Source organism: Pongo abelii, chromosome 19 (assembly GCF_028885655.2).
Source record: "Pongo abelii isolate AG06213 chromosome 19, NHGRI_mPonAbe1-v2.0_pri, whole genome shotgun sequence".
Classification (NCBI taxonomy): Eukaryota; Metazoa; Chordata; class Mammalia; order Primates; family Hominidae; genus Pongo; species Pongo abelii.
The window spans coordinates 32600228-32628180 of record NC_072004.2 but is presented as its reverse complement, the minus strand read 5'-3'; the positions used below and the strand labels follow the sequence as shown (position 1 = coordinate 32628180).

At 48.8% G+C, this 27953-nt stretch overlaps 1 protein-coding gene across 1 annotated transcript in view; it reads right to left on the bottom strand.

The window, feature by feature from the left end:
• LOC129051055 (tensin-3-like) overlaps nucleotides 1-27953 on the bottom strand; it is a 158942-nt gene that overhangs the window by 114669 nt on the left and 16320 nt on the right. Inside the window, exon 2 of the mRNA XM_063718540.1 lies at nucleotides 14609-14720. Within this exon, the coding sequence (XP_063574610.1) occupies nucleotides 14609-14720 (112 nt within the window). The remainder of the gene's footprint in view (nucleotides 1-14608; nucleotides 14721-27953) is intronic.

Genomic DNA, 27953 nt, shown 5'->3' with positions numbered 1-27953 from the left:
GGACCGCCAGACAAGGCAGTCACATTCACTGCTCGACCCCATGATCCCATTGTTGCCTTGTTAGTTTTAAATAACTACCATGTTCTCCTGGAGTCCTAATACTGCATCTGGCCCAAAGCAAAAAACACACACCTACCGACCTGCCCATCTATCTCCAAACTTTTTTCTGTAATCACTTAGTGTATTGCTGACTCTGTCAGACTCAAAGACAGGACACAAAACTCTCATCTTTCTCTCCTAGCAGGTGCTTAATAATGTTGGGTTAACCGTGTGGAATAACCCATTACCAAATCTTTCTTACAAAACTCCCTTCATCCCATTTTCCCTCTGGTCTCCTTTCTCAGCTTTCTCCTTGCTTCTTTTCTCCTTTCTCAGCTTTCTCCTTGCTTCTTTTCTCCTTTCTCCTTGCTTCCTTTCTCAACTCTCATCTCCTTTAGGCCTTCCCTACAGCTGTCTCTCTTGTTGCAGCGCTTCTTTATTCTGTGCCATCCTGTCTAATTCCATGATAGTCTCGCTGATTCCACTATTAGATCCCAGAAAACCATCTCTCAAATGGGGAGCATTTATGCGTGGCCTGATCCTGGATCCTCCCTGGATCTCCCTTCTTCCAGGGACCAAGTCCCACAAAACTTGTAACTTTTGGGGCCGAATCTACTCAACTCCAGAATGCCGAGACTCACCCATAACAGAGCCTTCCTCTGTCCTCTGTGAAATACAACCAGTTTGGGATATCAGTGGCAACTGGACCATGTTAGGCCACCCAAGGGAACTCAGTGACATGTAGTGAGAACGGATTGCCTCAGAGTCCTAACTGATGGTATGAGCACACCAGCAAGGTTTTGAGCAGTGTAAGAAAAACCACAACTGGACACTTAACCCCATTGCTCAATGTCATTTCTATCTTTTCTTTCCCTTACTTAAAGTTCCAAGAGTAGAGATAACAGGGCCCTTACATGTTAACATAACAGTTTTTAAAACATGAAATGTTTTCTTTCATCTTAACCACACATGAAATTTGCATGTAAATAGGAGGTTAAAATGTGAAAGTCAGGGACCTGAAAGTCCAAGGATGAGCCAGAAAAGGAATGGTAGAAATACTGGCCTGCATCACAGAATATGCCCCTAACCCTTCTCCATCTATCATCACCATCAGTATCATTATGATCAGCATCATCATCACAATCGTTACCATTGCCATTGTTACTATCACCATCAACTACACTACCACTATCACCATCACCAGTCACAGCACTATCATTACTGTCATCACCATCATCATCACCATCATTGTCACCATTCATCAACATCGTCACCATCACCATCATCATGTCTACATAATCACTAGTGCCACTGTCACCATCAACCACACCATCACCATCATCATCTCCATCAATTACACCATCACCACTCACCATCACCATCATGATCATCTTCACCATCACCACCTTCACCAACATCATACCATCATCATCACCATCCCCATCAACACCATCATCACTAATATACCATCATCATCAATTACGCCACCATCCACCATCACCATCATCGTTACCGTCATCACCATCAATTACAACATCATTATCGGCATACCATTGTCACCCTCATCACCATCACTAACAACATCATCATCATCATCGTCATTACTGACACCATTGAACACTTTCTGGAGCTCCTCAGTGTTTGTGTTTCATGTGTATTTACCCTGCTATTCCTCACAATGACTCTAAGCAGAAAGAGGCAGAGCAGGAATGCTGGCAGGCTGTCTCCACCATCCACCTCAGCTCCACCATGCTCTACTGCTTCCCCAGAAATAAGCCAAAGAAAGAACACCTCTACCAAAACGTCACATCACTGTGATGCATGATTACTTACATAATCTATGTAAAGGGAATACCTTGTTGTCTCCAGGTAGCATGTACACAAAGGGATCAAAATGCAAAAGTGTATGACATATGTGAATTATTACTAGAGAACACTATGAAATTGTCTATTTGTGGAGTGGTCTCTATATAGTCTATTAAGAAAGAGAAAATCCTAGAGATTAACTACTCTAATGTACAAATTGTAAAGATCACGGCACTGAGGAACAGAAATAGGGTGCAACTGTCCAGGGCCACAGCTTCCTGTGGAGCAGCCCATCCCTGACTCTGCCAGGCTCCCATCTACACTTGCAGTGACTGCCAGGACCCCATCTCAACTCAGTGAGCAGAGTCCTCACATCCTACCTCTGTCCCGTCTAAACTTGCAGTGACTGCCAGGACCCCATCTCAACTCAGTGAGCAGCATCTTCCCACCCTGCCTCCGCCTTATCTACACCTGCAGTGACTATCAGGACCCCATCTCAACTCAGTGAGCTGCAGCATCCCCACATCCTGCCTCTACCCCATCTACACCCACAGTGACTGTGCCCGGCTCCTGGCTCCAACTCAGTAAACAGCATCCCCTACCCTGCGAATGCCCCATCTACACATGCGGCAGCACCTAAGGAGATGGGCCAGGTCCATCCTCCTCCTACTACACTGACAAGAGCAATGGCTAAAATGATTTCCTGTGAAGATACACAAACACACACAAATAAAAATCTAGCTCATGTGGGTCAGGTGCAGTGGCTCACGGCTATAATCCCAGCACTTTAGGAGGCCGAGGTGGGTGGATCATCTGAGGTCAGGAGTTCAAGACCAGCCTGGCCAACATGGTGAGACCCCACCTCTACTAAAACTGCAAAAATTAGCCGGGTGTGGTGGTGGGCACCTGTAATCCCAGCTACTTGGGAAGCTGAGGCAGGAGAATCACTTGAACCTGGGAGGCGGAGGTTGCAGTGAGCCGAGACCACAGCATTGCACTCTAGCCTGGGCAACAAGAGCAAAACTCCATCTCAAAAACAAACAAACAAACAAAAATCTAGCTCATGTATTGTATCCCAGTTCAGCCTGGTGTACTTACACAGGCTCTTTTTCCTTCACAGTGTCATGGGGTGTGCCAATTCTATGGTCCTACTGGAGCCTGGCCAATGTTGACTGACGACAAGAATGTCCAACCTTGCAATAGAAACCCTGCTGTGCTGTTTTCCTGGATGGTCTCCACAAGCCCCGTTTCAAATCACACTCATCTTACCAGGGCTACCAGCCACAGCATCCTGCAGCCCCATGCTTGACAAAAGAAACCTAGAGGAAAGGTGTCATTACCAATCTTTACCCACAAAAGCCACCCACAGGGCAAGCCTCAGATAAGTCTCATCGGGAAAGGGAAGGGGAAGAGCTCACCTGCAGGGATCTTCACCACCTCCAACAAACCAGATGTTTGTAAAGATGCAAAGTTAACCACAAGTTAATACTCACCAAACTAAATACTTCTGCCTTTTATTCCCTCATTAGTTCCACCGGTATTCATTAATACCCAGAGCTGAAACATTTTGTAACCCTATAAATATGTCCTGGAAACCTACAACAGGGCAGAAACTGATCTGGGCCTGGATACAATTGGGAACACAGAAAACATTCATGAATGTACACTGCAGTGCAAGAGGAAAGGAAAATCAACAGGAACCGTAGATTCAATCAGGATGACATGAGGTACAGGAAAGTAACTCCAGGAAGGTGCAGAGGGAGCCTAAAGGCAGAGGGAGGGTTCCACACTCATTTCTGTATCAGGGGTCAAGAAAAGTCTGAAGAGACAAGAAGAAAAATAGCAGCAAATGGGTGAGAAGGTGACAGGGAGCTGGGTCAAACAGCCTCAGGGAGGCCAGCACCCAAAAGGCGCTATAAAATTAATTGTTGAGGGCATCAACCAATCAATAATCAATCAATCAAGAATCAGTCAACAATCAATAATCAATCAATCAAGAATCAGTCAACCAAGATAGTCACTCTCACAAACTCCAGTATTTGCACAGGCCTTTGTGGCAGGTCGACTGGGGTTGCGGAGACCCCAAGACTCTTGGCTGCACCCAGACTGCCTCCCACAGCACCATTTCCTCAGCCAGGTGCCTCCTAAAAGGGAAGTTAAACCCTCCAGACCATCCTCTGTTGAACATGAACTCAGGAATGGGGATAAGGCTCAAGATGCTCCCATTTGAGCCAGAGCAGCCGTCTCTGTGTGCCCGTGTGGCACAGGTAGGATTCGATGTCGCTGCATGGTCCCTCCGCTGATGTCAGAGGGCGGCCATCTCCATGCTCTTATCTATTTGCTGTTCTCACTCTCTTCACAGATCCTCACCTCCCCACGCCAGATCTGCCCAAGAACACTGAACCACACTTCAAGACAACAGCCCCTAAAAACTCTTGAAGTTTTCATCCCCAGATATTCAGTTTTACTCTTTCTCTCTCATTCTTTCCATGTAATGATTTTCTTTTCTCGAAAAATTATCGTTGGGGCCAGGCACAGCGGCCGACGCCTGAATTCCCAGCACTTTGGGAGGCGAAGTTGGCAGGCTTATTTGAGGTTGTGAGTTGGAAAACAGCCTGGGCAACAGTAAGACCCCCATCTCTACAAGAAAGAATATAAATAAGTAAGTAAGTAAGTAAATAAATAAATAAATAAATAAATAAGTAAATCATTATCTCCCTCAAGGGATTCTTATCGTATGGGCATGATTCACGTGCTCAGATATGAATCTGATCCTCACACAACCCCTTGATGAGTTTCAGTTATTGTCCTCATGTGGCAGACCAGGAAACTGAAGCACAGAGAGGCAGTGGAGCTGAGGTCTGAACTCACATCAGCCTGGCTCTGGAGATCACAGGTTTAACTTTTGAGCCTCTCAGAAATCAATCAAGGTGGACTTAATCTTCACAAATAGGACACTGAATCAGCTGCGGCACTGACTAATGTTGATGAAGCACTCAGGAGCTGACAGAGTCCTTTTACGTCCCTTGACTCACATGTTCCTCCGAACAGCCTGTGAGTAGGGCCAGCCAGGCCTTACTGCCCACTTCACAGTCCAGAGAATCAAGCCCAGAGTCAGTGAAACCCGCTGGGGCCCCACCTGCTGCTTCGTCTCGGGGCGCCAGCTCCCATCCCTAACATTACTTACATAATCTATGTATAGGACGTACCTTGTTGTCTCTTTACCTTGTTGTCAACCTGCCCCCCATTTAAGATATCCCCCCCAACAGAAGGCACAGGTGCAAAGGAGAATGTCTCTGCATCTCCATCAGATATTCAAAGGGATCATAATATAGAATACTGCAAAATGAAAGGCAAGAGAGAAGATGGTACCAATCCCTCAAAAACATCTTAAGTCTAACTCAGGAAACCCTCTTAGTAATTGTCTACTTCAAATACACGTTTGGAAGGAAACAAGTCCCCCACCTCACTCTGTGTGTGAGCAGACCCCAGTGGTGGGGCCACTCATCACCATGTAAACCAAGAGCACCCTCCCAAGAACCCCAGTCCCCCACACACATGGGTGTGACTGTCCAGGACTTCTTTGTCCCTCACTAGCCCAGCAGCCTGGTGGCAGATGTCCACCTGTGTGTTGGTGGCCAGCACCTGACACAGTAGGCACCTCCTAGACCCATGCTAGCCACAGTGAGCTGGTTGGAGGGGCGAGGGTGATAGGGGAGCCTGCCTGTCCATGCTCACCCTAGGTTAGGGGCCATCTGGCTGACTCATGCAGAGGCCAGGCTTTGACCCCATCCTCTGGAAAAGAGCTCCTCACATTTCTTTTTTTTTTTTTTTTTGAGACAGTGTCTCACTCTGTTGCCCAGGCTGGAGTGCAGTGGCGCAATCTCGGCTCACTGCAAGCTCTGCCTCCCGGGTTCATGCCATTCTCCTGCCTCAGCCTCCCGAGTAGCTGGGACTACAGGCGCCTGCCACCACGTCCGCTAATTTTTTGTATTTTTTTTTAGTAGAGATGGGGTTTCACCATGTTATCCAGGATGGTCTCGATCTCTCGACCTAGTGATCCGCCCACCTCAGCCTCCCAAAGTGCTGGGATTACAGGCGTGAGCCACCGCGCCCGGCCGCTCCTCACATTTCTAAACACTTCAAGCCTGCTAGTGTCCCAGGGTAGCCGATACCCACGTGCGCTCCGTGAAGCACAGCACTGCCTCTTCCCTGGCTTCGAGGATGTGGAATCAGAAGTTGCCACTTGGCCTTGTCCCCCTGCCACACCTAGGCAGACCTTGCACACCCAGAGAGCAGCATTATATCCATCTGAATAAACCGACAGAAAACAACCCCACAACTTAACATAAAATTCCAGTTACTGGAATCCAGTTACTGCAAAACAAATACTTGGATTTATGAGCTTGGCTACATTACTCAGTGAGTATTAAGAATCAAAATCCACCAGCACAATCAACTAACACATCCCAGACGTCCCTGGCATGCAGAAACCCCAAATCCTGACAACCCAGACCGTTGAGAAACATCTGGGAGGGGTCCAGGCCTTCTTCCCAGCCACAGAGTTAGAAAACAGGAAGGATTTCAGGCAAAATCCAAGAGTAAAGTCAGTGTGGAGGCGGCTGAGAAAGGCTTTGTACTGCAACAGAGGAGCAGAATTTAGAGGCAGGGAAGTGCTGCTTCCCATCGGATAACCACCACCGACCAGAAATTACTCAGATGAAATTTGACCTGGGGGCCTCCTTCCCCTTTGGGAGCTTCTGGAAGATTCTGTCGTGTTGCCACTTCTCTGGATGGGGCAAGTCTGATGGGACGGCTGAGCTCAGTTCCCCGGTGGGAGTCAACCCCACGGTGGGGCTGGGCTTGGCCTCAGGGTGGGAGTCTCACCACCTCCAATTGTTCTGGAAAGAACTTTGGAAATAACATCTGGAGCCATTTCACATGGATTTGCCAGACAAGAGCAGATCAATGAGCCAGGTGTTTATCTGCACAAATTCATCTGGATTGTCATGCAACTTACATTGTCTGTGCACCTACTGGGCTCTAGGCCCTTTGCTGAGACTCAGGATACCCAAGTAACAGCAGTGCATCACATCATAGTGGGGGCAGTCGGCCCAGGGGAGCAGATACATTCATAAACAAATGATCAGAATACAGCAGTTCCTCCATCGTCCTGACAATGCCCACACTCCCTGCCCACCCACCTCCCCAGAATTTCCTGTCCCTCCTCTGTGCTCCCAGGGCGGCTGCAAATACCTCTGATAAAGCACTCCTCACACGGGATCCTGTTCGTGCTCACTGCTCCAGCCCACTAGACTCCGAGCCCTTCGAAGCCTTGGTCACCGTGGGCATCGCAATGCACCAGACGCCGCACCTGCTCAGTAAAAGTGTGCTGGTGAGGGTTCACCCTGCAAGACAAGACAGCACTCCACTTTGGGACGGAGGTGTCTGCCCTGTGCACAGGCACCTGGTGAACAACACAGAGCCAGCCCTTCATGCCTCCTGGGCTCCAGCTGAGGGCAGAGAATCACTGCCCCAGTGAACATCCAGAAGGCTGGCTAGTCACTGGCCATGGATAGTTCTGGAAGGAAAAGGGCAGATGCTAGGGGACACAGTGGCAGGGCAGGGAGGCACCTTCCTGAGGACCTGGTGCTGAGCTGAAACCTAAAGGATGAGGGTCAGCAGGCAGAGCAGCACAGTCCAGCAAAAGGTCAAAAATGAGCCCTGTGCAGCCGGCCTCTCAAAGCACCTGGGGGATTCAGGAGAGACCAAACAAGGCAGGCACAGCCTCAAAGGGCCACCATGAGGATGCAGGCACACATTCTTCCCGCTGGATGGTTTACAGTTTCCCAGAGCCGTTCTCTGAGTACAAACAGGAGAGGAGCAGAGAGGCAAACAGGAGAGTGAATCTCAAGGGCATCCCAGCCTGGGCAGACAAAGGGCCAGATCCAGGGAAGCTGGGTTAGGAAGGAGGAATGGGAGGTCTGCAGGGTGATGGAGACCGGGGCCCAGCCTCCAGGAAGAAGGCCAGCAAGGGTGGAGCAGCAGGCAGGGCTGGGGGCCAGAGCCTGGCCGGGGCTCTCCCATTCAGTGGATCTGGGTCCCAGGTATCAGCAGGGATGGGATGCCTGCCCCCCAAAAGTGGGTACACCATATCCCCCTGCCTCCTCAGAGGCAAGCAGGATCATAGATTTATTGCTTGCGTTAAGTTAAAAAACTAAAGCCTCTGCAGCAGCAGCTTTTGCAGGCCAAGGGCTCTCAACGGGTGACATTCCCTGGTGTGTCTCCCTAAGGCATTTCAGATCTGCCCACCTCTAAGCCCCAAGCCTCTGCACTGGAAGGTAGTCCCATCCACACCCCCAGGCCAGCCTCATGGCCTCCACGTAACTTCCCATCCCCCAGTACTCCTGCTCTGATGATGGGGGCTTATCTCAGCCGCCTCAGCCTACACCATGACACCTCCTGTCCACAGGGTGCCTTGGCCTCAACAGACCATGGCACCTCAGGCTTGGGAGCACCCCTGTCACCTCAGGCTTGGCAGCATCCCCGAACACCTCCTGGTCTCTAGCACACACATTAACTTAACATAACTGAAAAAGCTAATGAAAACAATCATGCCTAAAAGACTTCTGAAACATGGAATCCTGTATGTTTTTTAAAAAGAGTTTCTAGGCCGGGCGCAGTGGCTCACGCCTGTAATCCCAGCACTTTGAGAGGCCGAAGTGGGTACATCACAAGGTCAGGAGATTGAGACCACCCTGGCTAACACAGTGAAACCCCGTCTCTACTAAAAATACAAAAAAATTAGCCGGGTGTGGTGGCAGGAGCCTGTAGTCCCAGCTACTCGGGAGGCTGAGGCAGGAGAATGGCATGAACCCGGGAGGTGGAGCTTGCAGTGAGCTGAGATCCCACCACTGCACTCCAGCCTGGGTGACAGAGTGAGACTCCATCTCAAAAAAAAAAAAAAAAAGAGTTTCTATTGTTTATTAACATAATTCCTAGAGCTATGTGCACAAAAACATAATGTCTCCCCCAGTTTGGGCTATTTAAAAATTACCCTAAACTAGGTGGCTTATAAACAGTTGCTTATTTCTCACAGCTCTGGAGGCTGCAAGTCCAAGGTCAAGGCACCACAGATGCGGTGTCTGGGGAGGACCCACTTCCTGGTTCATAGATGGCGCCTCCTTACTGCATCCTCACCTAGCCAAAGGGGTGAGAGAGCTTTCTAGGGTCCCCTTCATAAGGGCCCTAATCCCACCCATGAGGCTCCACTCGCAAAACGTAATCACCTCCCCAAGGCCCCACCTCATAATGCCACCATCCCATGGAGGGTTAGAATGTCAACATAGGAATTTTGGGGAGACACAAACGTTCTGACGGTAACACAGGGCACACGTGAGGCAGTTCCAAAAAACTATCCCACAGAAAGAAGACAGACACTTCTCTAACGGAAGTCCTCAAGATCTCAGTGCACACATGCCCAAGGGCACAACACTCACCACGTGCTTAAGTCAACAGCACCAGAAACCAGAGGTGGGCCCGTCCCTTGAGTCAGAATGCCTCTGCCTCCAACGGTGCCCATGGCTGCTCTTTCCTCCCAATGCCTCCACCAAGCGCCTTGAGTGGGGGTCCCTCCTCGGGGATGGAGCCTGCAAGTGCTCCCTGAAGGGCAGTGACCCTCCTTTCTCCAGAAGGCAAAGGTTTTCCTTCATCTGGGCCAGTTCCTGGTTCCTTCTCCTGATAATGGGCCTCCTGCCATGAACTCAACAGGACATGCAGCTTCCTGAGCCTACCACATCCTCAGCTTCTGCCAGTTCTCTCTGCAAAAAGCAGCTGTGTGCTTGCCATCACCCACCACAAAGAAAGGACCCAGGGACCATGGGGACAGACCCTACTGAAGCCCACCAGCCCAGAGGGCTCAAGGCAGAAGAGCTTCACCATATGGGACCGCTAAGAGGAGAGCAAGGAGTGAGGGAGGAATTCAGACACACACACACACACACAAGAACACACATGCATGCACTGCAGGCACCCAGGCTGGAAAGGTGTGCACAACTCAACACACCATCCCCAGGATTCACAGCCACCAAGCTCATGGCAACTCTTTGGGGAGAGGCTGAACCAGCGCCCTCTGAAACGCAGCACATCCAGGATGCAGTGCAGCACTGCCTGCCAGCACGAAGCAGCCGTCCCCTGGGAAGGCGGTGGTCCTGCCCTGCACCTCACTGGCCTGGCAGACCAGGCCCTTTCACGTACACCCCTCCCTGAGTCCCAGCTCTGCACCACTGGATCTGCATTTTCATGCCCATTTTAGGGTTGAGAAAATGGGCTTCATAAAAGCCTACTGTCTAAAACTGCCCAGAGTGAGAGTGGCACAGCCAGAACTTGACCCCACATCCTGATCTCTTTCTACTGCCTCTAGACAAGATATCCTATCCTAGCTGAGGGGCCCAGAGCCACAGACAGGGACACAGCGGGAGCAGGTGCCTGTGTGCCCATAATACCTGCATCCTGGCTGCCCCTGGAAAGGAACCAGCCTAAAAAGGCAATGGGAGCAGCAATGTGTCTCTGCGGTGGAAAGTAAGCTGTGGGGGAGGAGGAGGTAAAGAAGAAAGGGATAAACCAGGCATGAGAAGAGGGGTGAAGTCACCTAACATCATACCTGTCCATGAGTGATTTTCTTCAAGAGATAAAAAAATGTATATGGCTTTTTTCCCCCTTGTTACCTCCACTGACCAAGAATCTATATCACCAGTGAGAAAAACCAGTGCTATACTGGGTTCCCTGGAGTAGAGGAGCATTAGCCAAACAGGACAGAAGATAATGCTGCACTAGGACAGAGCTGGCAGCCCCATTGCTTGTCCATGTTGGGTACGTGTGGGGTCCTCCAGGCCAAAGTGGGCCTTGAATCCTCAGAGGTGATGCTCTAGGTGTCTCGCTGCCTCACACTGAAGCAGAACTCCAGAGAGTTCCAAGAGGAGGTGGGAAAGCATCAATACCAACAGAAACCAGTAGACGGGCTGTGGGGCCACCACACTGGGCCTTGTTCTCATGAGTGCCTGGATGTTGCCAGAAGCATGTGAAATTTAAACCATTATCTGGAGATAGCATGCCTTACTTCATCTTCCTTAACAACCAGATGACACACAGCAAGATAAGCCTGTTGAACATCTTGTCCAGATAGGGCACTATTTATTCCCTCTCTTCTCTTTCAAGAACAAAAGCTGCTCCTGTGCGCATGCACATTTTCTGTTTCTATCTCCCTCAAGATAAGATAATGGACGTCGTAGAGCAGCTGAACTCTACAAAGTGGTCTGAACAGAAGGGATGCTCTCACATGTTCCCTCACAATGTGGAATATCTGTGTGCTCAAGCAAATGCATTCACTCAGACGCATGCACGCATGCACACACATGCAATCACAGGTGTGTGCACTGCTTGTCCTCATATGCATGAACTCAATCATGCATGCATGCACCGCACACATAGCCATGCATATGTGCACCCACACACTCAGGCACATACACACCACTCTGGCAGGCCTCCTCACCCCTCCCTAATATTTCACACACCACATATTTAAAATGCCACAAAACAGAGTTCATTTGGAACCAGATGACGAATCTGGGGTCCTTCCCTGGCCCTTTTGAGTGTGTGCAACTGCAGGACAGAGGAAGAGACACAAGTCCCAACCCAGGGAAGGCACTAAGACGATGATCCTCCAGATAAAGAAAGAAGACAGCTCCCCACCGTCCAAGACGCGCTTGCGTGTTTCACAGCTGGAGGCCGTGCTTTCTTCAAGCTCTTCTCTTTCATTGGTTACATTTACTTTGAAAATAGTCAATGCTACTTGAATGGCAGGAACAGAATACTGAAGTACTAAAAAGGATGTCTGAGATAACTCTTCAGTAAACTCAGTTTTCATTTATACAAAGAAGGAAAAATTACTCCTCAAGCAGTATAACCAACCTAGTGCAGCCCAAGCCACTGTGGTAAGTTGTGCAAAAGGCCTCTGTGTCTAAGCAGCTCCCCCACTGGATTACAGCTCAAGGATGTGTGGTGCAGAGGCTAACCAAACACACATGCGGCATCAGCCATATGGAGCTACCCACAGTGGGTTCCCTTCAGAGCAATCCTAACACCAATAACAAAACTAAGTGCCACAACGCTGGCTGTGCACTTTAAGCCTGACTTCTGCCCTTGGAACAGCCCTAAGTCCTAGACCCAGAGTGAGGAGACTTTGCCCATGTCAGGGGCAGGGCCAGGACCCAGCTCTGTCTGACCTCCGCCTTTGCTCCCAAATCAGACCTGTCCCCACATAGCACCTGACAGGCAGAAGTCAGTTCATGGGGAACCTTTGGTTTGCAGCTTTGCCTGAGATGTCATCACAGGATGAGGAAGCCGAGAACAAGCCCAGGGTGTCCCTGCTGGTGCCATGCTGCTCATGACAGCTCTCCCAGTATCGCCCAGTGGCTCCGCTGGCACAGGACCAGGGCTCTAGGATCAACACCAGGCCCTTATAGCTCTGATTCCCAGGCTCTCTGGGCTGCTGGTTTCATGGTTCCAATTCAACCACGACTTTCCTTTTCCTTCTTTTCACACTTGAGAGTCAAAGTTAGAGACCAAAATTTTAAAATATGAGCATTTCTGGCCGGGCGCCGTGGCTCACGCCTGTAATCCCAGCACTTTGGGAAGCCGAGGCGGGCGGATCACAAGTTCAGGAGATGGAGACCATCCTGGTTAACATGGTGAAACCCCATCTCTACTAAAAATACAAAAAAAAAAAAAAAATTAGCCTGGCATGGTGGCAGGCACCTGTAGTCCCAGCTGCTGGGGAGGCTGAGGCAGGAGAATGGCGTGAACCTGGGAGGCAGAGCTTGCAGTGAGCCGAGATCGTGCCACTGCACTGCAGCCTGGGTGACAGAGCAAGATTCCATCTCAAAAATAAATAAATAAATAAATAAATAAATAAATAAATAAATAAATAAATAAAATATGAGCATTTCTATGAGAATGACATTCAAAGATGGGGAGACTCCTTGGGCTTCTATTTTTGCCATGTTCCTGGAAAGGCACAAAGCCCCTACTGGACCCTGTAGGGTATGTGGGACACAGAGGGGCTGCTATGTTTGCCCACAGACATTTTAGAGCAAGCTTGATGGAGGATGCCTGTCCAAGAGCATCAGTGCAATTTCTCATCACTTTACACCTGCAGGCCCCAAACACAAAGGGCCACCACATTTGGCTGACATGGCCCTCCTGAACTGGACAAGCTATGCAGGGGAATGGCCAGTGACAGGCCACAGCATTCACAGATGACCAAGACATCACCCAGTGCAGTGCCATTTGCAAATATGGGCTTATAACAATGGCTCACACCTGTAATCCCAGCACTTTGGGAGGCTAAGGCAGGAAAATCACTTGGGGCCAAGAGTTCCAGACCAGCCTGGACAACAGAATGAGACTTTGTCTCCAAAAAAGTAAGAAAATTAGCTGGGCCTGTGGCCCATGCCTATAGTCCAGCTACTGGAGAGGCTGAGGTGGGAGGATGGCTTGGGCCCAGGAGGTCAAGGCTGCAGTGAGCCCTGATCATCCCACCGCACTCCTACCTGGATGACAGGGCGACATCCTGTCTCAAAAAAAAAAAAAAGTTTTGAATCACAGGATGTCCTATCAGTTGGCTCAGAGTACACTATAGCCCATGTTCTCTGCCTTGGATGCAGATCTAGATGAATTACACAAATGGCTCCCTGGTCTCTGGCTTCTACTTAGCGACCAGGGTGGCCGGTACCCACCACTCATCCAACACATTCTTTAGCACTGACTTCTCCAAGGGGCCGAATCAGAGGAGGGGCACCCCAGTCTTCTCACCCACACTCAGGCCTTTGAACTGTAAAAGAATCCCAAGAGCCCCTTAGAGGCCCCTGGTCACATCCTCAACCCATTAAGGTTTGACTGCATGCATCTTTCCATCATAGGCACCCTAGTCTAAAGTGGCTATCAGGGACCACCTGCTGGGGGTCTGCAGGGAAGGAGGCACTGAGGGGGAGGTCCTAACACCACAGAAGCCCACAGGCTGAGACTCTGCACATTTTCTAGAGGAAATCCCCAACCCCGCAGATGAAATGATGCCAAAGAGCAGCCCCCGCACTCTCCAAGGGCCTGGTCCTCCTAGTGACTCCCTCTGTGTGGTTACCCCACTGGTCCGCCCAGCAGTCCCTGCCCCCCGACCATTCCCACATTCATTACAGTCACACATCTCTTACTAGATTTATTAATGTGCAGTCACAAAAGAATTGGCAAGTTCCATTCATTACTTGACGTCTAAATATCTAGTACCCAAGCTGGTGGCTTAGTTTAGTGACAGGATCTGAAAGGGGCCATACCAAAATGAACCTGAATTCTAAAGATAGAAACATTTCATTCGCAAACTTGAGTAAGAGATCTGAAAGTCAAACTAAATTACCTGAGTTACTGACACTTCAGAGCAGACCCGAGAATAAATGATTAATTTACAAATTGCTGCCTCCTCTCCCATCGGGGAACTCTGCTCTTTCTGTAAAAATGTCCTCAAGAGCACTTATCTGTGTAAATACGGTTGGCCCCTGCTAAGTAAGGGGGTGGGGGGTTGGGGGACATATAAACTAAGAAGGGGAATTCCATGATTTAACTTTCGGAAACTCCCGAAAAAAAGTTTTCGTTTTGTTTTTTGTTTGTTTTGCCTTGGATTAATCGGCGAAGAGAATCATAAACACAGAATTACCTTGGCATAAAATACCTTGACCGTCAATAATTTGTTTGCAAACTCCACACACTTTGGATTTTTTAAAGGCCTTGTTCTTAAAAGTGTGCAGACTCGAGGTTAATTCTTCTGGCTGAAAAAGTAAAGGAAGAAATTGTCAACGTTTCATCTCATAGTTTGTTTCTTTTTCCTTTTCGGGAGATAATAAATCTAGTGGAATTTGTAAAGAGCAAAAACAGGAATATTACCAAGCAAACACAGAACAAGAAACCATCTTGGTGATGCTAAAATTCCCAAGACGACCCACGGATACCCTGTTAGCATTCCCAATTCCAGAGCCCTAGACGGACGTTCACTTTCACCCAACTCATCAATCACCACATGGGGTGCCTAGAAACATTACATCAACCAACATCATTATGTGAAAATGCACTCCCTTCCAGACTTGAGCCGTAGAGCCACCTACTTCTGTGACAAAGTAATCCACATACACTTCTAGACTCTCAACCCTTTTTCTTCTGGAAAAAGTAATTAGCTAAACAGCACAATTATGTTATGAGGAAGTCAACTGGCTTTCCTGGTTCAAAGGTGTTCCAGAATCACCACTAAGCTCTTGAGCCTCTCTGAGCTCTCCTGCAGAAGAAGAGACAGTCCAGCCTGTGACACACATGTGGTTCTTCTTCAAACACAATTACAAGCATTAGCACTTGGAAAAACTAACCACTCGGCTACCTATTCATGTTTGTAGAGCCAAGGCTCCCAGCTATATGATAACCTTGTAAGAATTCAATTTGCTTTTAGAGTCAAGCACTAATCATATCTATTTGCTGATATGTGACCGTGTATTCCATCAGTACTTAATATCTATATGGATTCATTGAGGCCATTACTCACCCACTGGAATAATTAAATTTATTTGAAAAGATGAAATGGTATTTAGAATGTGGAATAAATGGTACAACTTCTTTAGAAAATGGTTTGACAATTTCTTTTTTTTTTTTTTTTTTTTTTTTTTTTTCTTTTATTGTAATTATTATTATTATTATTATTATACTTTAGGTTTTATGGTACATGTGCCCAATGTGCAGTTAGTTACATATGTATACATGTGCCATGCTGGTGCACTGCACCCACCAACTCGTCATCTAGCATTAGGTATATCTCCCAATGTTATCCCTCCCCCCTCCCCCCAACCCACAACAGTCCCTGAAGTGTGATGTTCCCCTTCCTGTGTCCATGTGTTCTCATTGTTCAATTCCCACCTATGAGTGAGAATATGCGGTGTTTGGTTTTTTGTTCTTGCGATAGTTTACTGAGAATGATGATTTCCAATTTCATCCATGTCCCTACAAAGGACATGAACTCATCATTTCTTATGGCTGCATAGTATTCCATGGTGTAGATGTGCCACATTTTCTTAATCCAGTCTATCATTGTTGGACATTTGGGTTGGTTCCAAGTCTTTGCTATTGTGAATAATGCCGCAATAAACATACGTGTGCATGTGTCTTTATAGCAGCATGATTTATAGTCCTTTGGGTATATACCCAGTAATGGGATGGCTGGGTCGAATGGAATTTCTAGTTCTTATAAACTTAAACACACCTGTCCTATGACTCAGCAATTCCATTCTTATTTACACTAAAGAGAAATAAAAACCTATGTCCACAAGAGAAAGAATGGTCATAACAACTTTATATAACCCAAATGTCCATCATAATAACTATTCTATATGCTGGAAGGTTAAGTAGAGACCTGAAAAACATAAAAAGATCCAAATCAAACATTCATTGAGGAAAATGTAAGAATATGAGATGCAAGATACACTGGATGAGATTACGGGCAGGTTAGAGCCTGCCAGAAGCACAGGTGAATGAACTTGAAGACCTCACAGTACAAACCTCCCAACACAAAGCACACAGAGATGAGACAACCTAAATAAATAAATAAACAAGCATCAGTAAGCTGCGGGAGAACTTTAAACAACATAACATATGTGTAATGGAGACTGACGGAGAAGGGCAGGGAAGGGGGGATATTTGAAAAAATAATGGCTGAAACTTTTTCAAACCAGGAGGAAAACTATAAACCCACAGATCCAAGAAACTCAAGAAATTTCTTGGCCAGGCACGGTGGCTCAAACCTGTAATCCGAGCACTTTGGGAGGCAGAGGCGGGTGGATCACCTGAGGTCAGGAGTTCCAGACCAGCCTGGACAACACGGTGAAACCCCGTGTCAACTAAAAATACAAAAAATTAGCTGGGCATGGCGGTGGTGCCTGTAATCCCAGCTACTTGGGAGGCTAAGGCAGGAAATCGCTTGAACCCAGGAGGTGGAGGTTGCAGTGAGCCGAGATCGTGCCATTGCACTCCAGCCTGGGCAACAAGAGTGAAACTCCATCTATATATATATATATATATATATATGTGTGTGTGTGTGTATTTCTAGCACAAGAAATGTGACAGGAACTACCCCCAAGGCATACAATAATCAAATTGCTTAAACCCAGTAACAAAGAGAAAGACCTTAAAAACAACCACAGGGCCAAAAGACACATTACATGCAGGGAACCAACCATTAGGATAACAGGTTTCTCATTGTTTTAAAAAATATAAGTGAGAAGACAGCAGTATAATAGAAAATACTGAAAGATGGACACAAAGAAGGGAACAGACACCAGGGCCTACTTGAGGGTGGAGGGTGGAAGGAGGGTGAAAATTGAAAAACTACCTATCGAGTACTATGCTTATTACCTGGGGGAGGAAATAATCTGTACACCAAATCCCCATGACACAAAATTTACCTATATAATAAACCCGCACATGTACCCTGAACCTAAAAGTTAAAAAAATAAACAAAATAAAATAAAACAAAAAACTGAAAGAAAATGTGTCAATCTAGAATCCTGTACCCAATAAAAATAGCTCTTAAAAATAAAAGTGAACCAAAAACTTCTTAAAATATGTAAAAAAAGATATACAATTAAAGCCCAAAAAAAATCATCACCAGCTGACACATATGACATATTAAAGACAGTGCTTGGGCAAAAAGGACATGGCAGATGGAATTACGGCTTTACACCAACAAATGAAGAGCACCAGAAATGCTAATTACACAGGTAAATTTACGAGTTTTTCTTATTATTTAAAGCTCACCAAAAGATAATTAACTGTTTAAACAATAGTGTAATGTGACATATGACATATCTAAAAGTAAATTTTCTGATAAAATAGCACAAAGTTCAGGAAAGAAGAAAAGGAAATATACTATTGATGACAGTGGTTGCTACATCACACTGGCTGCAGCAGGGAGGTGCGGCTGGGGCTGCACTCTCCATGGAGCCGGTGGGAGCTCCGCCTCTTCTGAGTTGGGGTGGGAACTCCCTGGGTGCCACTGCAGCTGCCCAAACTGCAGCTGTAGATCCAATCCTCCCTGTGTTCTTGAGTGGGGCCAGGAGCAGGCAGGATCTGTCCCCCGGGGTGCAGCTGCAGCCACCATCCACGGCTGCAGACCTGGGCCTCCTACTCCAAGCAGGCGGGAGCTGGGGAAAAGCAGGAGCTCCCTGAGTGCAGGCAGCTGCAGCCACCCTCCCAGGCACAGGACCCAGGCATCTCTGCGGCCTGCACCCTCGGGGGCATGGAAGCCCCCCCCACCCCACCATCCCTGCTGGCTCAGGAGTGTCTGTTCTGGCTGCCTGGCCTGTCTCCTCTCCCGGCCCCCCACCTCTGATCTCAGAGCGGGATTGGGGACAAGTTCCAGGGCCTTGAATGACAGCAGTAGGCAAAGTCCTGGACAGAACGGGGTGGGTCCTCAGTAAGGCCCCACCTTCAGGCAAGGGAGGGCCTGTAGGCTGGGGACGGGCTGCCAGTCCCACAGACTGGAGTGGGGACTCATGGTGCCTCTTCCAGCCCACCCATGGCCGCCCATGGACCAATCAGCAGGCACTTCCTCCCCTCCAAGGGCTTTTCCATGTTCAGCCAGAGCAAGAGAGAGGACAGAGAGAATGGAGAGCCCACAAGAGACCAGCTGCACAGAGGACCTACCCTCTCTGCCGAGAGCTTCAGAGACCTGCAGAGATGTTGGGACTTCCAGCTGCAGAGCGGAACCACCCTCTCCAGGGCCTCCTCTCTGCTGAGAGCAGCAGAGTTCGGGATGACCTGCCTACAGAGAGGACACTGTGGGTCTCCTCTGAGCTGTTTAACACTTAATAAAGCTTATCTTCATCTTCTTCACCCTTCCCCTGTCTGCGTATCTCATTCTTCCTGGACACAGGACAAGAACTCAGGCAAAGGTGCCACTGGCCACAGAGGTTTCCAGTCAGAAATTGGACATCCCAAAGATTCCATAAGACTATTATAAGGCTCTCATAGTATTCATGAAGTGGATATAATATCACTTGAAGGTAGCCTGTGATGTTACAGAGGTATAGTATAAACCCTAGAGCAACCACTAAAATCATGAATTGTAGGTAATAAACAAACAAGAGAGATAAAATGAAATAAAAATTATTCAATTAATCTAAATGGCAAAAGGAAATAAAAGAAAAGCAGAACAAATAATAGGTAGGAGAAATAGAAAACAAGTAGCAGGATGACAGAGTCAAACCTTGCCATATTAATAATCATATTTATGTAAATAGTCTAAATATCTCAATTATAAGGCAACAAAAGTCATCAGATTATATAAGTATATTTTCTTTTGAGATGGAGTCTCACCCTGTCACCCACACTGGAGTGCAGTGGCGCAATCTTGGCTCACTGCAACCTCTGCCTCCCGAGTTCGAGCAATTCTCTGCCTCAGCCTCCCAAGTAGCTGGGATTACAGGCAACCGCCACCACACCTCGCTAATTTTTGTATTTTTAGTAGAGACAGGGTTTCACCATATTGGTCAGGCTGGTCTCAAACTCCTGACCTCATGATCCATCCGCTTTGGCCTCCCAAAGCGCTGGGATTACAGGTGTGAGCCACTACACCTGGTCTTTTTTTTTTTTTTTTTTAAGACAAAGGCTAAAAAAAAGAAGTACCTTGCTGATGTTAATCAAAGGGAAGTTGGAGTGGCTATATCAGACAAAGTAGGCTACAGATCAAAGAACATTAACAAGGATATAGAAAGTCCTCCCACAACAATAAAAGGACTGATTCATCAAGAACACAAAACAATCCTAAACATTTAATCACTGATATGGTTTGACTGTGTCCCCATCCAAATCTCATCTTGAATTCCCACCTGTTGTGAGAGGGATCCAGTGGGAGGTAACCGAATCATGGGGGCAGGTCTTTCCTGTGCTGTTCTCGTGATAATGAATAATTATCATGAGATCTGATGGTTTTATAAGAGGGAGTTCCTCTGCACAAGCTCTCTCTCTTTGCCTGCTGCCATGTGAAATGTGCCTTTCACCTTCCAAAATGATTGTGAGGCCTCCCCAGCACTTGCAACTGTGAGTCCATTAAGCCCTTTTTCCTGTATAAATTGCCCAGTTTTGCGGATGTCTTCATCAGCAGCATGAAAATATACTAATACAATCACCTAATAAAAAACTTCATGGCCAGGCACAGTGGCTCATGCCTGTAATCCCAGCACTTTAGGAGGCCAAGGCGGGTGGATCACTTGAGCTCAGGAGTTCAAGACCAGCCTGGCCAACATGGTGAAACCCCGCCTGTACTAAAAATACAAAAATTAGCTGGGTGTGGTGGTGGGCACCTGTAATCCTAGCTACTCGGGAGGCTGAGGCAGGAGAATCGCTTGAACCCAGGAGTCGGAGGCTGCAGTAGGCTGAGATCATGGCACTGCACTCCAGCCTGAGTTGACAGAGTGAGACTCCATCTCAAAAAAAAAAGAAAAAAGAAATAAACTAAGGGAAAGGGTCCTGAACCAAGCAGAAGCCTTCATGTAAGTTCTGATACCTACACTACAAGCTCTGTGGCCCAGGACAAGTCACAACCTCTCTTAAATAGAAAAGATATCCTCCCCCTCTTGTCTCTTAACAGCTATTGTAAATGACCAAACGCTATACCATCTATCAGTTCATAAGAATCACTGGGGCAGCTTTTAAAACAGCTGACCCAGGCTCCACCCCAGACCAATTAAATCAGATTACCTGGAGGCTGAATCAGAACACTGGACTGTTGTCAAACCCCCCACCCCAACTCCATCCCGTGATTCCAATTTGCGGCCAAGACAGAATCACCACTGTATATAACAGACTATATTATAAGTATCTATATACATTTAAGGCACTGTTATTATGTAGTTGTTCCTATGTCGGTATCTGGTTTTTTCAAAGAGATTGCATCCTTTCTGATAACAGAGATTGTGTGTTCAATGCTCTGCAAAAGAAGGATAATGATGCTGCTAATTATGCAGTTGGTAACATTAGCCAAGTGCTTCTGTGTCATTACTGTAATCACCACTAGTCTACAAACCGTGATGGTGAGATGCAAAACCGAGATGCAGCACCACACAGCCAATGGATGAGGCATATGGGACTCAGGCCCCATATGCCTCAAGCCCCAGTCTCACGCTCAGACAAGAGTAGCATTCAAACACCTAACAAACACATCTCTCTATTGCAATGCAGCAGCTGGTACTTACTTTTCACTCGTATTGCAGTTATTTGTTTATATGCCTTCTCTCCTGTGCTAGATTGCAGTTTCCTAGATGCAGGACACCAGGCTCTTTCCCCTTTGTCCTCTTAGGGCCCTGCCCAGCGCCTGGCAGACAGTGGACCATGGACCCTCAATTAATACCTGTTGACCAAATGAATTAGCCACAGTCTGTGGGCCAAGGAAAGATACTGTGACCTTTTATTCCTTACAAATACCTTTATTCCAACCAGGGAGAAAGAGGCACTGTTTTCCTGCAGCTTTCTTGCCCAGTGGTCCACAGCTAGAAAACTTAAAGAGGGAAACAGCATAAGCACTGTTGCGAGGGCTCAGCCATTTGAATTGCTGGATCCCTGAGGAGTTCATTTAAGATAGTGTAATAACATCTGCTCACGCTTCATCTGTACATAACATCTCTATTGTGAAATGAGACCAGACGGGATTAGACTGCCCTTGTTTTCACCTGATACTGTGCTTTCATTTCTCCCAAAGGGGGAGAGGAGGCAGCAATGCTGAAGCATTTAGCAGGCTCAGTTCAGGAATCTAAATTGCACTTAATTGTTAGGAACAAAATGTTGGAAGGGTAGAGAGCAGGCTGCTGGTTCCACAAGGACTCCCTGAGGGGGACACAGTAATTAGTGCTGGTCTTGATTGTGAGGTCTCTTTTGAGAAAGAAAAATCTCTGCAAAATTGAACAGGGAGGTGCTCCACATGAATGCTCCACTCTGCCGAAATGCAAAACCGCAGGGACCTCTCGGATAGGTTCTCCCGGCTAAAGGTCGCCCTGGCAAAATGGTTACACACGCAAAAGTGCAAAGCTGCATCAGCACAATCCCAGCTACGTTTTCCTTCAGGAAATATTCAGCTCCACCATAGTAAGAGGATTTAGGTGGGCATTCAGGCACCTGGGAAACCTTCAGAGGCATTCTGGAGAGGCAGACACTGATCAAAAACACATTCCCAGCCCAACTTCACTCTGATGTTAAACAGCCAGGAACACTTCCAGGCCTCGGGGATATTTCCCAGCCCACAGGGGGGCGGTATCTGGGGCAAGAGGGACACCCTCCACATCCAGCACACATATTGTTCCCACACTTCCAGGCAGCAGCGTTTGACCACTAAACTTTAAAAGGGAATGCAGTACACCTCAAGTAACCAGCTGAAATTTTGACAGTTTTTCACTCCACAGAACCTTATAAAAGTTTCAGAAAAACAAATGCAATGACTTGGGGAAAGGGAGGCTGAACCTAGCGGGGAGCCAACTAGCACTGCTCTGTTTAATTCAAACACCGTGAAGGGCCGTCTTGTGGACCACAGAGCACCGCTGGAACCCATGCGGTCCCCAGGGAACCTGTAAGGATTCCTACATCCCAGCGCATCCCCCACGTCATTGCAGAGCTCAAATGCCCTTTACCTTTGCAAGAAACACGCGAGGGATAGCAGGTCTGCGCAATGGCCAGTATCCCAATTCCATTGCAGGGAAAGGAACCCAAGAAGCCTTTTCAAGAGGCAGTTGGGTTAGAAAGAGCTAAGCCCCAACCCTCTTCCACGCTTACCAGAAGACTCCCCCATTAGGCAAAGCTCCACTGGCCCTCTCGCTCCTTGTCCTGCGCGCGCACACACAAGGGTACACACGCACCCACCAGGACTCAGGCACGGACCAGCGCACACATGCCTGCACACACAGACGCGCGCTCACAAGCACACACGCGTGGACGTGCAGACGGGGTGCACAAACACACACCGACATACGCGCACTGACAAGGGCACACGCATACACATGAGCACAAGCGGGTACACACCGGCACAGCGTCCACGGGCACCAGTGCACACCCGGCGCAGCCCACGTGCATGCAGCCCTGAAGGCGCCCGTGCCTCGCGCCCCTGGCCCTGCACACCAGCTCCGGGCTGCACTCACCTGGCGCCGGCGCTGGCGCGACCGGGTTCCGCGCGCGAACCCTCGCGGTGGCCTGGGGGTCAGGGCGCGCAGCCGCATGGCCGCCCCTGCCGCCCGCGGGGAGCCGGGTCCGGCCAGGCGAGGACGGCCGCTGACCCCTCCCCAGCGGGTATCGGTGGGGGGAGGATGCCTCCCGAGTCCCCTGCGGACACAAGTCCCAGGAAATGGCCAACACGGGAGGGGCCAAGGGCTCTCCGTGGCCGCCGGCCCAGGTCCCAGCCGCGCGCCGCCGCCTCCGCAGCCACTCCTGCCCGTCAGAAGTCAGACGCCGGGAACAAAAGCCAGGCGCGAGCGCACGGTCCCGCACGGCGTCCCTCCATCTGACACGAATTAGCCCTCCCTCCCCCGCCCGCCCCAACCGCAGCTCTGAACAAGCGCGGAGGCACAGGCTGAGCCGCCAAACACTGGGAAAGTGGGTGAAGAAACGCCTTCCAGGCGGGGGGAGCGGGGTCTTGCAGCCGCCATCTGACTGGAATTACCGACGCGCCGCGCTTGGCGCAGGGTTCAGCTTTACTAGGATTTCAAACCGCTCCGAGAACGCTGGCTAGGTGCTTAAAAGAATCAAAACCGAGCAAGCTCTTTGGCTTTCGGAATTTCTAAATCTTGATTATTATCCGGTCAACTCTGCATCTGTAATGAACAGTAATCTACACTACCCTGATAATCTAACTAGCAAACAGGGCATTTGGAGTGGAAAGCAGGGAAACACCGAGGCAGAAAGGCTTTTTTTCTAATTTGCCTCTTCAACTAAGAAAAACTAGGAGCCTGGCCTTGCAGAGAGGGACACGCCTAACCAGGTGAGGATTTCAAGCAAAGGTCAAAGCACAGGACCGCCCGGGGCCTTGCACACCTGGGGGCTGGGCTGCACCTCCCTGCCCCCCTCCCTATCTCCCAGCCTATCCCTCCCTCACCCCCCCCGACCCCCACCCCCCGCCATCCTGCTCCTGGCAAATCAGGACAATTCACAACACATCTGAAGTGCCTTCTTCCTTTATGGGTCTGCGATTTTAGAAGGAAATTAGAAACCCGAAGTTCAGGAGGTGAAGATGACAGGGTGATGGCAGAAGATGGACAAGCCAGGATCCTGAAGGAAGGGTCACTTAGAAACGCCAGGAGGAGAGGCGGGCAAGATCCACAGGCAGATCCCGCCTTTCAATGCCTGTCGGACTTCACCAGCCTTCCCGGGGCAGTGGATCTTGGCTGTCTACAAGAAGCTTTGTGGCAAGTCTAAAACTAAAAGAACATGTTTAAGATGAAGCCACTACCTGTGGTCTACGGGGGGCAGCGGAAGAGACCCCTGCCTCAGAGCAGGATAGGGGGCCTTCTAGTCTCAGGCCAGCTAACCCTGTACTCCTACCACTGGCCTTCACTCCAGGCCCAGCCTAGGGGAAGTGTCCCAGAGCTCAGCCTTTGTGGCTCCAACACCCTAACTTCAGATCTACAGCTCCACTTGCAACTCCACATGCCTTGGATGTGGGGAGCAGTCTGGGTGGGCTAAGTCGTGGCCTTTATGGCTGACATATGTGCAAATTCCAGCCATCAATTCAACTGGCCGACGTTAACCTCTCAAGTTCCGGCACTAAATATCCATCTTTCTGCTTCTGCAGTAGAAGAGTAAAGCTGCTCTTCAACTTTCAACTACAAAGCAAAAAACCTCCTCCTAGAACACACCATTCTGGGTTCCAATTCCTCACTAAATCATCACCTGGCAGACAAGCAGGCATTCTTATTTCCCCCTGTCCTTCAAATGACACTATTATTCACCTTTTTCTATATTCATTCCTTCATTTATTTTTCTGTATTCGTTCATCATTGTTTTCCTATAGCATATCCAAACTCTAGTCTTTTCAAACATCCTTCCCTGAGAACACATCTGTATCGTATTCATTCCAGATTCCTTCACATCTGACACAATACGAGGTACATAGCAGTGCCTACAAACAGCTAAGAACAAGATGTGCTGCTGTCATGGTTTACCCAGGGCAAACACGCCCAGAGGTCAGCTGGATCTACCACCGCCCTTACCACGGTGCCCACAGGAACCGGCCAAAGAAATCTGAATTCAGCAATGAACAGATAGCCCCCAGCAGGATAAAAATCCTCCAACCTGAGTACCAGGATTCACACTCTCTGGGGTCCACCCAGGAACAATGGCCAGGAGCACAGGCCAGCCCACTGCCTATGCAAGCCAGAGTGGAAGGCAAATGGTTGAAGGTGGCTTTTTATTACAGGGATACCCTGAATCTGCTCTTACTTATTTAAAAGAGTAGCCATTCAGAAAACTCCCACACTTCATTACTAGTACCAAATAACATGCATGTGATAAACCTCCCCGGTGAGGACAACAAACTGATTTTTCACTGGCAAGAAACAGTGCTCAATCCTAAGGCGAATCTGCGTTCATCAGCAGGCCACCTCTCCAGCCCCTCTCCCTGCCCCCCCACTCTGACCGCCTCCTGCCAGGCTTGCAATCTAGGCTCTTACACTCCAGGGTCCTTCTGCTCTGCGCCCTTGGGCTCACTTGGGGTTTCTCCCAAGGCAGTTTCCCATTCTCCTTTCTGGCTGAAAACCGCTGTCCTAGGCTCAGTTGAAGATCTGCCTCCCATCGGACCTCCCAGACTGGTTTATCATCCTCCATGGCTGAGCCACCCAAGGATGGTTGGGGCCCTGACACTCTAGTGTGGTCATAAGTCTTGTGCCTCCAATAGGAAGTCCTAACCTTGTCTGGGATTTTCTACACACAGCACCAAGCAGGAGCAATAAACACTGGTGCAGGAATGAAAACATTCTGCTTTGCTGTATTTCCACCACATCAACACTGGTGTTCACTGCCTGTCTCAGACCACACCCTTCTGAGTCCTCCCAGAAGTAAGCTGTAGCTGAGGGTCTGGGGATGCGAAGAGACTCAGAAGCCAGGGCACAGACTCCTCCAGGCACAGACCCTCACCTCAAAACTTGGGTGGCAGACTGGCCTCACTCCATCTTAAGGCCACAGTGAGCTCTGCGCTGCTGCCCAGCTTCCAATTTTCTTCATGCTTTGCCACAATCCTTTGTGCTTTATACTCGCCGGGTTGTCTCCCCCTAGCTTCTGACTGCACTTGGTTCCCAGGAACAAAACAAGGTTCTTCCCAGGAACAAAATGAGGTTCTTCCCAGGGAGGATGAATTCCAGACGGCTAAGGCAGACATCAGCAAACCAGCCATCAGGAAGAGAGGCTACATCTCAACCTGGGTTGGAAACCCCGCTGGAACTAGGGACATGAGCCCCTCCATGAGTCAGACTTTAACACCAAGTACAAGGTTCCCTGGGGGAGAGCTGAGGGGCCACTCGTGCCCTTGTTTTGTCACTGGAAACTGGAGGCTGCTTCTATGTGTCCATTCCCTCACACGATCATGTATTCAACCACAGATATGTGAACAACGTGTGTGCTCGATGTCAGAGGAAATACAGCGGCTGGCTCACTCCGCCCCTTCCAGAGGGACGATCTACACACAGCATTAGGAGGGGGCACGGAGTCCACAGATCATGGGAAGAACTCCATGAATGGGCTGTGACTTGAAGCAGAAGCAGACACTTTCCAGACAGGAAAAGAGGTGAAGAGAGGCAAGGGTGGTAAAGCGCCATATTTTTGGTGAACTGGCCAAAGGCTGGGTGGCTAATGCACAGCTGTGTTGGGACACTGAGGGTAGACAGGGCTCAAGAAGCAAGGACAGGGTGGTGAGCAGGATTGCACAAAGCAGTGACAAGGAAGGAGGCCCCAGTACCGAGCTGGGCTGGACTCCAACGTCACAGGGAGCTATAACTGGAAAAAAGGAAAAAGCATCACAGGTGTATGTTCATCCTGGAGGACCCCTGGCAGTCCTGGAAGGACACTCAGGAGAAAGCAGGAGTGGACATGGAAACTCTAGGTAAGAGAACCTCAGCCTTGGGCAACAGCCCTAGAAACACAGATAAATGTACAGGGGAGAGGACGGCCATAGCAGTGGAGAGGTGACGGGAGATTGGTCATGCACAGGAAGATTGAGCATAAGGATCTGTGAGAACAAAAATGGGAGCCACCTTCCTTTCCATTGGGGAGGAGCTTGCTAGTCTAGAAAGGGGAACATTATACTAAGCCCTGTGTTGGGAGACAGGAATCAGGTATTGGTGTGACTCAGAGTTTCCAATCTAGAGACGTAGATACATCTAGAAATCAAAGTAGATGTGAATGTGTGTATACGCACCAGTGCACATGCATACACACACAGAGATACTCCCAGATCTGTCCTTGGAGGGTGGGGAGGCTCCAATAGCAACAGTCACCCCCAATGAGCCTGAAATCTCTTCTTTTTGGCCAGAAAGTAAGACAGCGCTCACAGAGCAACGGGTTTTTTAACAAAAAGACACAGGGGCCAGCCTGAAGAGGCTCCCACCAGGCAAACTGTAAACGACTTGGACGTCAAAATAGTGATAATATTGGATTACGACCCATTGAATACAATATGAATCCAAGACTCTTTGAGTCCCTACTGATAGAAGCAAATGACCAAGGCCGGGTGCAGTGACTCACGCCTGTAATCCCAGCACTTTGTGAGGCCGAGGCGGTGGATCACGAGGTCAGAAGATGGAGACCATCCTGGCTAACAGGGTGAAACCCCGTCTCTACTAAAAATAGAAAAAAAAAATTAGCTGGGCGTGGTGGCGGGCGCCTGTAGTCCCAGCTACTCGGGAGGCTGAGGCAGGAGAATGGCGTGAACCCAGGAGGCGGAGCTTGCAGTGAGCCGAAATTGCACCACTGCACTCCAGTCTGGGTGACAGAGCGAGACT